This window comes from Canis lupus, chromosome 2 (assembly GCF_048164855.1).
Source record: "Canis lupus baileyi chromosome 2, mCanLup2.hap1, whole genome shotgun sequence".
NCBI lineage: Eukaryota > Metazoa > Chordata > Mammalia > Carnivora > Canidae > Canis > Canis lupus.
Genome location: NC_132839.1, coordinates 63,517,414 through 63,530,796, shown reverse-complemented (window position 1 = coordinate 63,530,796; position 13,383 = coordinate 63,517,414). Strand labels below are relative to the sequence as shown.

The 13,383-nt window shown below is 43.4% G+C and overlaps 1 protein-coding gene across 4 annotated transcripts in view; it reads right to left on the bottom strand.

Moving 5' to 3' along the window:
* POLN (DNA polymerase nu) overlaps positions 1-13,383 on the bottom strand; it is a 155,680-nt gene that overhangs the window by 85,049 nt on the left and 57,248 nt on the right. For 3 of the 4 annotated variants that reach the window (XM_072804171.1, XM_072804196.1, XM_072804188.1), the window contains 5 exons: positions 12,884-12,967; positions 12,418-12,513; positions 5,689-5,745; positions 4,679-4,732; positions 3,984-4,049 (listed from right to left, as the gene is read on the bottom strand). In XM_072804171.1, the coding sequence (XP_072660272.1) occupies positions 3,984-4,049; positions 4,679-4,732; positions 5,689-5,745; positions 12,418-12,513; positions 12,884-12,967 (357 nt within the window). The remainder of the gene's footprint in view (positions 1-3,983; positions 4,050-4,678; positions 4,733-5,688; positions 5,746-12,417; positions 12,514-12,883; positions 12,968-13,383) is intronic. The other variant, XM_072804178.1, reaches the window with a different exon arrangement.

Here is a 13,383-nt window from a genome sequence, read left to right as displayed (position 1 = left end):
TGAAAAAGAACACAAAAGTGGGTGGTAACGTGCTTCAGCAGTCAGTTGCTAACAATGACTTACTTGTAGGAGGGTTTGTGTGTGAGAAATTAGCTTTCTGGAAATGTCGAAATTAGCTATGATTTTATTTTTTAAAGATTTTTATTTATTTATTCATGAGAGACATACAGAGAGAGGCAGAGACATAGGTAGAGGGAGAAACAGGCTCCCCAAGGGGGGCCTAATGCAAGATGTGATCCCAGGACCCGGAGATCATGACCTGAGCGAAAGGCAAATGCTCAACCACTGAGCCATCCACGTGCCCCAAGATTTGATTTTTAAGTAATTTTTATACCCGATGTGGGGCTCGAACTCATGACCCCAAGATCAAGAGTCACATGCTCCACTGACTAAGCCAGCCAGGTGCCCCAAATCTGATTTTTGGAAAATACTGGTGTACTTTGTGCACTTTAAACTAAAGAATATAATTCAGACTCTAGTCATTTTTGTGCCACCAGCATGTAACTTACATAGTATCTGGTTAAATAATGTACAGCTGGATTCCATTTTACATGTGAAAAAAAGCATAAAAGTTCCATAAGGGAACAGGTGTTAGGGACGCCTGGGTGGCTCAGCGGTTGAGTGTCTGCCTTCAGGTCAGGTCATGATCCCGGGGTCCTGGGATTGAGTCTCGCATCGGGCTCCCTGCATGGAGCCTGCTTCTCCTCCCTCTGTCTATGTCTCTGCCTCTCTCTGTGTGTCTCTCATGAATAAAAAAATCTTTTAAAAAAAGAAAACAGAGGTGCTAAATCTTTAAATAATCTTGGAGCTGAGCAATGTCTTTCTCAGATGACACAGAGAAGAGTCACCATGGATAATGGAGAAAGTACTGCTACCATTGTTCATAACAATGTCAGGAGCTGACAGATTCTTAAAGGCAATCTAGTAACAGCTATTAAGAGTAAAAATATACTATCAGCTGACCTAGTAATTTCACACCTGATAATCTATTCCACAAAACTATAAGTACCAATAAACCAGGGCATATGTGTGTGATGCTTGCTGCAGCTGTATCCTTCGAGGGCAAGTCCACCAGCAGAGCAATGGCTAACACAATGGCAGAATGCGTGCTAACCAAAGTGAAGCAGGACTTTGTCAGATGACCTGCAGGGATTCTACCAGCTATTGCTGGGAGAAAGTCAAGAGGCAGAAAAATGAAACTCTATTCTACAAAATAAATAATGACAAAGTCACTGCATGCTTCTGTGTGTACGTGTATAGCTACACATGAGTCTGTACAAGATTCCATTAGAAGTCTAGAGAGAAATATGGATGAGCAAAAGTTAGGTTGCTAACACAGCCTGCCACAGGCACAGAGTGTACTGGGACCGGCTGTGGTGAGGGAGTGTCTATGACAAACACAACACAGGATGGAATCCCATCCATGTACATGTGTGTGTCTGTGTACACAAGGAGATAGCTAAGCAGACAGTTGCCAAACGTTAACAGTGGCTGGCGGGGTTGTAGAGACTTAGGTGTCGTTTACTTTATTATTTATATTTTCATCTGTTCGAATTCTTTAGAATTACCATTCATTGTTTGTACACTAAAAAGTCATTTTAAATGTGGCAAACAGAACGTATATTTTAAAAATTAAAGGGCAAAAGAAAATAGAAAAAAATAATTCAACATTTTTCAAAGGGAAAATCTTTATTCTATAAATTTCCCACACCACTAGGAAAATATACATCCTCCAGGGACACGGGACACAGGCAAATGGTGTGGATAAACAATTCAGGGAAGAATAAGACATCAATACTTGATCTAACATATCAATATCACTTATATTTCAAAGGACTAGGAACTAAAAACTCAAGTCAGGAAACCTTAACCAAAATGAAAACTCCCTGTATTGGCAAGGATGTAGGAGACCAAATGTCTCACCTGTTGTTTGATGGATGAGAACTTTTTTTCTGGAGGATGATTTACCAATGTAAAGCCCGAAAATACACATATACTTAACTGAGGAATTCTGTATCTAGGAATGCTATGGAAATCATTAGAAAAATGCACCCAAAAATATATGTACAAGTATGTTTATGGCATCTCTGGATAAAATAAACACAACTGAAGACAATCTAATGACTATCACCAGGGACAGCCATTAAATGGAGTATAAAGTGGCTGTTAAAATGATGATGTGGACTTCCAATGGAATGTGGTGGCCAAATGCACACATTATGTTTATACCTTCTCTTTCCAAAAATTCAATTAAAATAACAAAAAATAAATAAATAAAACTAGAGTGCCACTAAAAATCTGGGAGGAGTGCTACCCACAAACCAGAAACACTGGAGATTCCTGGAAGAGAATAAAGCATAGCAAGAGATCAATCTGGAAATATAACAGAAAATTTGAACTTACAACCATCTATTGGCAAAAGCAAGGACCTCATAAAAAGTTCATTCTCCCAGTAGAACTTCTAAATCACTCTTTGATGAGAAGCAGCAGCTAAGAGAACAGGTGCATCAGACACCTTTCAGAGGAGGAACTAGTGTTAGTACTGCTCATGGTGAGCCACGTAAAGACCACAGAAGAGCTCTCTAAAGTAGGGCATCCAAAGAAAGACCTCCCTAAGGTGGGTGCAAAGTCTAGAATGTGTAGGGCCCTGAGCAAGTCCGCAGCTCCTGCAGGGCATGAGTCTGCCCAGCCCCATACCACCACCTGCCACATGCACAGGGTACCCATACACGTAAAGGCCAGAAAAAGGCTGGTGGGATGCAGTCCACACTGGTGACAGGACCCATGGGGTAGACAGACGTGTCACTAAGGGAAAAGGACACCAAATTGTTTTTACACATGTCCATGCTATTTGAATTTCTTTATCATGAATGTATACTCATATGTATAATTATATTTTATAGTGCATATTTAAACAATTAATATATTTAATTTGCATATTTAAAATAATTCAAATGTTTAAATCTAAATATAGATTCAGGTCAATATTAATGTATGATATCAAGACATCATAAATAAAATTGAAAAATATAAAATAAAAGTGTGGTTTTATTTTGGTAGAAAAACAGTATTTTATAAATACGTGTACTTAGCAAAAAGTCAATACAGATAGACACCAAAATGTTAGCTACAGTTAATTCTGCATGGTGGAATAACAGGTGATTTTTATTAGGTTCTTTTGTTTTTGCTTTTTTACATTTCTGTATTAACGTACTGTTCTGCAATGAAAAATTAGTAGTGAATCATCTTTAATTCAAAAATATGAAGCCACTTAGTTTTTATTTTTTAAAAATATTTGATTTACTTATTTGAAAGAGAGAGTAAGAGAGCACAAGTTGCGGGAGGAGCAGAGGGAGAGGGAGAAGTAGACTCCCCATGGAGCAGGGAACTTGACTCAGGACTTGATCCCAGGACCCTGGGATCACGACCTGAGCCAAAGGCAGATGCCTAAATGACTGAGCCACCTAAGTGCCCTATAACGCCATTTAAAAAGCTAATTGCTTTGAGTGTTATTAAAGCTGCATCATAAATTCAAGAGTATTTATAGTTTTTTTCATCAGAGACAGTCTGAAGCAACAACAAGGGAAAAGAGGAGGTCATTGGAGCATCAGACAGTCCAACACATTTCTGGACATCAGAAGCCTCCTGTCCAGCACAAATCTACAGACAAGGAAGGGGGAGTGGGAACAGGGTGTTGCTTTTGCCCTCATCCCCAGCACTTTTGACTCTCTGGATGGAAAGGACCCCTCACTAACTCATGCTTTGTGACAGTAGAGGGCATGTGTCTTATTCCCAGAACATGGCAGGTGCTAAGTAAGTATCAGTCAAGCGGAGAAGCAGAGTGAAACACATCTATCAGCAATGGGGCCCCTCTTAGAAATGGAAAAGTGTGCAGGCAAACACACGTACAGGCAAAAATTCAACTCAGAGGCACGGAAACACCAACTCAGAGACTTGGTGTCTAACAGGGAGAGCTGACTTACCGGATGCCTGGCTGAAAGTCTTCCGGTCACAGTTCCAGTCTGATTCCACATAGAGGAAATGGAGCCCTTTATCAGTTAAAAAGAATCAGTTTCAGCTCTGGCAATGCCACATGAAGTCAAGAACATCCTGACCCTTCAGTCTCCCTGCACATAGCACTCAACACTCACTGCTTTCCTGCTTAAGTCCACCAGCTGCTGGCCCTACGCCCTGAAACCTGAAAGGCCCCTGGGTGTCAGCAACCTGCTGACGAACAAGGAGGTTCCCCCTAACCGTGCAGAAATGGCAACAGGACATGTAGGTCTTTGTGTTCCTTCAAACCACTGTGTGTAGGGAGAGGAGGATCACATGCCACGGGGGCTGTGCTACCCAGACAGGGCCAGTCACAGCACACCTGACTGCAGGCTCTTCACGTGTGAACTAGAACAGCATCTCCCTGTAGTGAGCAAAAGAAGAGGGGAGGGACAGATTTAAGAGTGCCTGGGCTGCCCCACAAGCTTCCTAAAATGCAGCTCCAGGTGTGAAGGCATGATGGCAACTCAAGCTATACAGAGACCTGAGAAATAACAAAATTGTGTCTCACGGCTCAAGAATATTTGATTTCATCATTAACTAAAACTCTAGTAAATTGTATGTGTATCTGAAGCCACATGGAAACCACATCCCCAAGCACAGTACCTCGTTTAAGTGCAGTTACCTTTCTCACAAAAGCTAGTAATCCATCCACAAAGGCTGACTTGGTCTTGTGAACCTAGGTCACATGGACAGAAGTAATCATTTTCTTGTTTAAGCATTGGAACAGGAACTCACATCAAAGCAGTGTTTCACAGAGTGTTGGGCATGTGCAGCTCATGGGTCAGCTCCAATTACTCCAGGGGGCCCTGAAACAGCCTGGTGTGGCACCCAGAATTAAATAACAATGGCCCACAGAGAAAGACAGCACCCTACCTCCTTTTGTGGGATAATTCTTTTCACAGAAACATTGCAGAGATAAATGGAAGGTCCTGAATCTCCATCCTCCCCTGTGCCCTAGGGTGCCTTTAGTTCTCTTCCAATCATTTCATCCGTTCAAGGAGAAGGAATGGTGCCATGACCAAGTCCTGTCAGCTGCCACACCTCAGGAGAGCAGCAGGACACAGGTTAGGGAATGACAGACTGATGGTACAAGTGGTGGCCAAAGTTATGGATGTGGTTCACGAACATCAGGGGATACATGGCAGGCACGTGAACAGAGGAAGCGTGGGCAGCTGAGGAAGAAGGGGGCCTGACAGCGACATGAGGGGGCCATGTTAGTGACAAAAGGGAGTGTGTCAGCGAACATGCTCAGGAGGCTGCGGGTAACCTCACCAGGCCCAGGGCGGGGGAGTAGGACAAGGCCCGAGAAAGAGGCTTCTGAACTCCATGGTGGTAGAATTGAGCCCACAGCAAAGCTGCCCCATGACAGTACACACATCCCCTTCCTGTCTTCACTTGTCTTCATCCATGTGGGACCCTATGACCCACTGCTGAGTGGGCTGACTGTGGCTGGAATGGAGCTGAGCGGGCTGCACCAGAGCAGCACTGGTACCAGGCTGTCTTGAACAGGTGCTGTTCCCTTCAGAACACTGCCAGGGCTACTTTTGTGATGACGGATTGGTCTTATCAGAGGCGGTGCCATATGGCTCCCCTCCCTCACCCACTCACTCACTCACACACAAGGGAACTTACCCGCCTATATTCCAGAATTATCTTGGGTAATGGATGAAGGTCCTGCAAAGCATTTAACTGAAAAATGAGAATAAATGTCACCAATATAATTCCTTCATTTAATTTTGACATTTTGAAGACTTACTTTCAGTTGGAGAAAATCCTAATAATAAATGGTCTGTATTGACCGTATTTTCCAAAGTGAAGATTCATAATAAACTCAGCTTATCAAGTGTCTTAATCTAAATCCCTTGCAAAATCATTCCTGTCCATATGGGAGCTAAAGACACTTCACACAAGCTTGGAAACAAGATTCCTCCTGAGATTTAAATTCATGAAATCTAAATCCAGGGCATGTAAAATACCACGTAGGAGAATGAACTAAGAAAATGGCTACAAATGTGTAACTCAAGACTTTAGGAACACCCAACATTTCAATCACAGTTATCCTAGTATGAAGTCTGGGGGGTGACACCAGAATAGGATGATAGATTTTAAAACTCATTTTAAAAGGTCAAAACATTACATAACGGGACAACATAAGATCATAAGAACATGGTTTGCTCGATTGCCAACACAGTGAATACGCTTAGTACAGCCATGCACACGGCGCATTACAGGTCCCCTGTGGGTCCCTGCCCTCCCCTGCAGGTAACCACCACCCTGACCTCCACTGTTAAGGCCACCTTCCCTAGCTACCTTCCTTCCTATCAAACTTCCTATCCTATCACAGGTACTCTGTGTGTGGCTTTTGCCTAACATGATGGTTTCAGGGCTCATCTGTGTTGTATGAAGCAGCATGTCCTGTTTTCAACTGTGTGAATGCAGGACAACTATATTTTATCCTTGCTGGATACTAGTGGGTGGTTTATGGGCTATGATGAATAGTGCTGCTGTGAACACTGGGAGTCTGGATTTTGGTTAACTTCTGTCTGCAGCTGTGTTGAGCAGAAACACAGAGAGGAGTGGGATTACAAGGCCAACTGCAGCAGAGGCAACAGCAGGCAGTTCTCCCATGTAAAGGCACCAGTTTGTGCCCCATCAGCACCACGTGAACATTCCAGTTGCTCCACATCTTTGCTAACACACATTGTCCCAGGCCTTAATGAGAGCCATCCTGGTAAATGTGAGGTGATATTGCATCATAGTTTCATATGTATTTCCCCAACAACTAATGCAGTTGGACAATGTTCACATACTCATTGACTCAATAGATATCTTCCCTCATTAAACCCCTGTTAATGTCTTTTGCTCATCTAAAAAATTGGTTTGTGTGTCTTTTATTCCCCCTTGATTTATAGGAATTTGTAATTCTTGACAGGGTTTTTTTTCAGTTGGTTATATTTACTGGAAATCTCTTTGCCCTCTGTGACTCGCTTATTTACTTGTTTAATGGCATCTCTTCAAAAACAGAGATTCTTAATTCTACTATCATCCAATTTATCAATCTTTTCCTATAAGTGTGATGTATTTTGTGTCCTGTTCAGGAACATTAACCCACCTCAGGATCTTGAGGATTTATCCTTATGGTATTTTCTATAATCTTCGTTGTTTTGCTTTTTACATTTAGATGTAAAATTTGCTTGGAGTCTATTTTTGCGTATGGCATGAAATAAGGGGTCATTTATGGAGGAAGCCCTCTTTACTCACTGCTTTATAGAGCCGCCGTCTCAGAGATCATGCCTTTCATACTCGCATGTGGACTCCTCATCCTGTGTCCACTGGTCTATTTGTTTACACTTGAATTGACACTACACTGTCCACTTAGTTCCTAGCAATCCCTATTGATTTAGGATTAGTCTTGATGTCCAACAGACTAAGTCCTCCAGTAGTGTTTCCCAAGATCACACTGGCTCTTAAATTTTTACACTTCTGTGTCAATTTGGTAATCAGCTTGTCAGCTTCTACAAAAAACTGCTGCTAGGGTTTTAATTAAGATTGTTTTGAATCTATATAAATCACTTTGAGTAACTGATGCTATAACTCTTACGTAACACTGTAAGGCATGGAATTGTGTCTCTGTCTGTTTGAATAAAGACTGAGGACCCTAGGGTTGTGGCTAGCCACAGAATCATAAACCAGAGAGCTGACACGGTGTCGTGGGAGTAGGCACTGCTAAGGGGGAGGCATCCTACCTCAGTGCAACCCAGAATTGCCGTTTCCTTAGAAAAGCTATCCCCAGAGGGTTGAGAGTACATGAAAACACTTAGCCAAGAAAACTGCTTAAGATCGGTTAACTCTCCTTATCCTGATACCTTACTCACAAAGTAACTTTCTAACCACAGGCTCCTTGTATCTCTCTACTTGAGCCATCCAAGAACACTTGAAAAGATTTAAGTATTTGATCTCATGAAATTTTGGACAAAGCCTTACCAGCATTGGTTCATGATCAGAGGCAGTGCCGCAACCGCCTACCGCCCTGCAAGCTTTATCACACACTCCATGCTGGCTCCTGACCATGCATTCTTCTCAGCTCCCTTCTCTCCGTGGCCACTCCGTAGCCTCTTGTTGGCACCTCCTCTTTCCTGACCTCTAAGTGTCAGTTTCTCAGCGTTCCGTTCTGTGGTTATCAATGCTAACTGGCTTATGAGAAACAGCCGGGAGCTTCAAAGACATGCCTGGGCCTGGGCAGTCTAGCCCACAGACACGATTCTGTAGATCAGTTGCCACCCTGGGCATGGGTGTTTTTCCAAAGCTCCGGTCAGGATAAGGGACCACCATCCCAGGGCAACTTTACTAAAATCTGACTACTTTCAAGTATGCATCTCCAGCACAAGACCTCTCACTGTCCAGACAGCTCCTGTGACATCTCTGTCGTAATATGTCTGAGAATGAATGTGTCACACATTCATTCATTCACTCTCCCTGCAAACTGCTCCTCTCTGTTTTTCCTGACTGGTGGCCTTTTCTATCTGCTCAGTTGCACAACTGAGAAAACCAAGAGCTACCCCCACAGTCCTCTGTGGACTCACATGAACTCACATGCACAGAGTTTCTTTCTGCTCTGAAAATTTGTCTGTTGTCTGTTGCTTCACTGTCACAACTGTCACTTGGACTGCTGAACCTTCAGTCCCCACCCCACAGTGATAGCCTATTAATGAGATTCCTCCTTTCTTCAACCAGCTATATGAGTGGACTTTTTAGGACATAGCAAATATCTGTTAGGATGGGCAGGATCCACTGACCACACCATGCAATGGCAAGGATGCAGAGCCACAGGAGCTCCTGCTCACGGATGGCAGGAATGCAGAATGGTACAGCCACTTTGGGGATAGTTTGTCAATTCCTTGCAAAACTCAATATACTCTCACCATACGATCCAGCAATCATGCTCCGTGGTATTCAAGCAGAGGAGCTGAAAACTTATGTCCACACAAAACCTACACACAGATGTTTATAGCAGCTTTCTTCCTCACTGCCAAAACTTAGAAGCAACCAAGATGTCCTTCAGAAGGTGAATGAGTAATAAACTGTGGTCCATTCAGACAATGGACTATTATTCATCATTAAAAAGAAACAATATATATGGGGCATCTGAGTGGCTCAGTGGTTCAGCGTCTGCCTCTGGCTCAGGTCGTGATCCTGGGGTCTTGGGATCGAGTCTCGCATTGGGCTGCCCACAGGAAGCATGCTTTTCCCTCTGCCTATGTCTCTGCCTCTCTCTGTGTCTCTCATGAATAAATAAATAAAATCTTAAAAAAAAAAAAAGAAACAAGCTATCAAGTCAGAAAAAGACATGGAGGAAATTTAAATGCACGTTACGAAGGGGAAAGAAGCCAATCTGAAAAGGCTGCATGCTTGTAGGATTCCACCTACAGGACATTCTGGAAAAGGTGAAGCTATGGGGACAGTGAAAATATCGGGGCAGGGGAGGGTGGAGACGGCGTGTGGGTGGAGCATGAGAGTGTTTATGGCTGTGAACTACTCTGTGTGATACCATAGGGTGGGCACCTGTCCTTACATATTTATCTAAACCTAGAGAATGCAATAGAAGCATTGACTCCTGAGGTGAACTATGGACTTTGGGTGATGATGACATGTCAGTGGAGATTCATCAAGTGTAACCAATGGTCCCACTGGTCCCACTGGTGGGGATCCTGATAGTAAGGGAGACAGCGTGAGAGAGGGTGTCATAGGTGGGAGGAAGGCAGGATATGATACTTCTTTGTACTTTCCACTCAATATTGTTGTGAAATAAAATTTAAAATCTAATCAAAATAAAAGCCTGATAAAACCATATCTAAGATCATAGTTGCGCCCTCACTTGAACTGTCCCTGGCTTTCCATTTTACTGAAGTCCACATCCCTCCCCCATGGAACAGGAAGGGTTAAGGAAAGACAGCAGTCTTAATTTTGAATTTAGATCCATGTACATGTGTTCCCTAGTAAAAGTTCATCTTTTTTAAATGCACAAAATAGTATAATTTGATCAGTTAAAAGGAGAGGTTAATATGATTTACATCAATCATATCTCTGTGAAAAATAATGAAGGCTGTTGTGATAATTCTGTCTATACGAAAGCACATTGACACCAAAAGAGTTAGGTTTCCTTTTGTAGTTGCTGGTTGTCTGGAAGAGCTAAGGAGCAGCAGAGGGAAGGGCAACACTGCCAGCTGGTGCCAGGACAGAGAATAAGTTGGCCAGAGACCCTCTGCTCAGGGCCACCTGAGGGGAATATGTGGCTTTGCCAGGTTCCACTGCTGCTCCGGCTATCGGGCATGGTGGCCCTCTCTTCCATGCAGGTGTCAAATCCATGCCGGTTTCTCTGGGAGGATGGCTCCTGCTCCCTGCTGCCCCAGATCTCAGTGATCAGAGAGACATCTGGCTCAGCCCCACCAGGTGCTGGTTCTGGCTGTTTGGCTCTGAAGTTGTACTGAACAAGTCAAACGAAAGCTTTGATCTGCACAGTTTACATCCTAGAGCAATAAGCAAGCCAGTAACTAAGGTAACTTTAGGTGCAGGAAACAAATGCCTGGAGGCATTACTGTTGTCTCTGTGGCCAGGGGAGGTCTGTCTGAAAGCAATACTTAAGCCAACAATCAGAAGCCACTGCGCAAACTCCAGAAGAGTGTCCAGACCAGGAAAGAGCTCGTGCAGAACCTGTGAAGAGCAAGTGTGCTCATGGGACACTGGGTGTGAGGGGAGCTGGAGAAGGGACAGGGCCAGACCTGGGACCTGGGGACACACTAATCTAAGTGTCACAGGAAGCCCCTGGAACGTATGTCAGGTGAATGACATGATGTTTCTAATGGTGTAAAAGATCACTCTGCCTGGATGTGATGCATAACCAGCAAAGTAAGAGCAGCTGGGACACTGCTTAGGGGGCTTTGCAGGACTGTGAGTGGGAGGTGACTGAGCTGGTGACAGTGAGGAGGGAGGGAACAGGCACACTCAAGACCTATATTTGCAGGTAGAGACTGTAAGGCTGGCTGCAGGGTAAGGCTGGAAGAAAATCCAACACAGCTTGTAGGTTTCTGGAGGAAGTAGCTAGCTAATAATCATAGCAAGTACTTGTTGGTTTTTGAGAGCTCATATGTCAGGCATGGTCCCAAACAGTGTTTTACACACAGGCACACATATACACTTGTTAAATACTTACAAGATTGCTATAGGGAAAGGACTGTTATTATCCTTCTTTTATAGATCAGGAAACTCAGGCACAGAATAGTCAAGTACATGCTCAAGCTGTGCAGGGAGTTGTGCTAGCTGACTCCACTGCCCTAACTCCACTCACTGTGGGTTCCCAAGGACTCAGGAGGATGACGGACGTCCACTGAGGTGGAGAAGGGGTGGATTCAAACCCGTTTCCTGACACATCACTCTATATGTGTCCCTGATTCACTCAAGAACTACCACCTGAGCCCACTGAGGGCTGCACATGAGGGTAGTCAGAAGGCAGGGGACTCTGGCAAGGCCAAGATGAGCAGAGCATGTGGTGCTGTTGGCCACGTGTGCAGGGAGGGAGGGAAGCTGCTGCTAAGTCCAGTGCTGGACACAACCCCGAGAACCCATGCTGGGGCCCCCAAGTCCACTTACTTACTGATCCCCACTCTGCATGCTTTCATGAATCTTATGGATTCTGAACATCTATTTATACTCTGTCATTCTGTTTTTAAATATGTATGTTTTAAAGATTTATTCGTTTATTTTAGACAGCAAACAGAAGAGGGAGAGGCAAAGAATCCCAAGTAGACTTCCCCTGCCTCGAGCACAGAGTGTGACTCAGAACTCAATCCCATGACCCTGAGGTTACAACCCTGGGGCCAAAATCAAGAGGCAGACATTCAACCCACTGAGCCACCCAGGCGTCCCTATACTCTGCCATTCTGATAGAGCAGACTCTCACTCCTCCCTGTCCTTTAAAACACAAGCTCCTCTTAGGGGAAAGGTAGCTTAAACTTTCTAAAATAAATCTAGGAAAGGAGAAGACTGATGACCTTCCCCATTTCTAGTTTCTAACAGAGTTGTGAAATAAAGAGGCTGTGACTGGATTGCCAACAATTTGTTTTCAGAACAAAATTCCACCTCATTGTCCTTGGCAGAAAATGAAGTCAATGGATTGCTTCTGGAAAACTACTGCCTGCATCTTTCTCTGTGGTTCATACCAGGAGAGTAGCCTTGCCAGGAGCACCTTGTAGGAGTCACTGCCACACAGCCCACTGCAGGGGGCACAGGCAGGTCTGCAGGTGACTCACATGTGGTGTAGACATGCTACTGTCTCAAAAAGAAAGGGACAATTTTTGAACTTACCACAGCTTCTGATGTGGACGGGAGTCTCTGCAGCCCCGTTCTGGGAAGAGTCTCCATGGGACTCATCAGGTGCAGCTTTAGCTTGCCGAAGAGGATCTTCAACAAAAGCAGTGTCACTTGGGTGGATCTCAGATTTGAGAGAAACCTTGAACACCACACCACTACCCCAGCCATAGCAGCCCACCCAATTAAATGCTACAAGCACTCAGATTCTGATCTCATATTTTTCTTGGATTATTCTTTTTTTTAAATAAATTTATTTTTTATTGGTGTTCAATTTACCAACATACAGAATAACACCCAGTGCTCAGGCTTTGAAGGGATAGATCTCATTGTGAGAAACAGACAACTTACATACTTTCCAGAAAATCAACATAAAATACTATTTATAAATTCAGAATAGATCTCTCTTTAATTCCTAAGAAGTATATTTTATAAAACAAAACAAAACAAAATTTAGCCTTACCTCTTGAAGCTGATTATTACTTGTTATAAGAAACTGCTCTCCTGCAACAAAATGAGCTTCTTGCTCCAATTCCTTGAGACGAGACTGTGAGTGTGACACGAAATCTCACTAAAGGATTTCACAATGTAAGATTATTTAATTTGCTCATCAAACAATTCCCAAGAAAAGCTCTTATAAGGATTAACAGCCTACAATTTATCAAAATGGAAATTAAAAGTACATATTTTGACTCAATGGAAAACTCAGGCTCATAGAATCATTCTCTCCCAAACCTCAGGAAGCAAAGTGAAAGAAGCAAAATAGGAAATAACACACCGAAATAAAGGAAAGAATGAATTCTCCAGGAATATTACTACTAGAAAAGGGACCTAGAATCATATCATAAACTTCAAAACATCCAAAGTATCCCAAGGTAAAAGAGGCAGGACCAAACTTCATGGTAACCATAGTGATGACCCCATAGTTCCCTCCGACCCAGCAGAGAGAGCAGCCACAGGGGA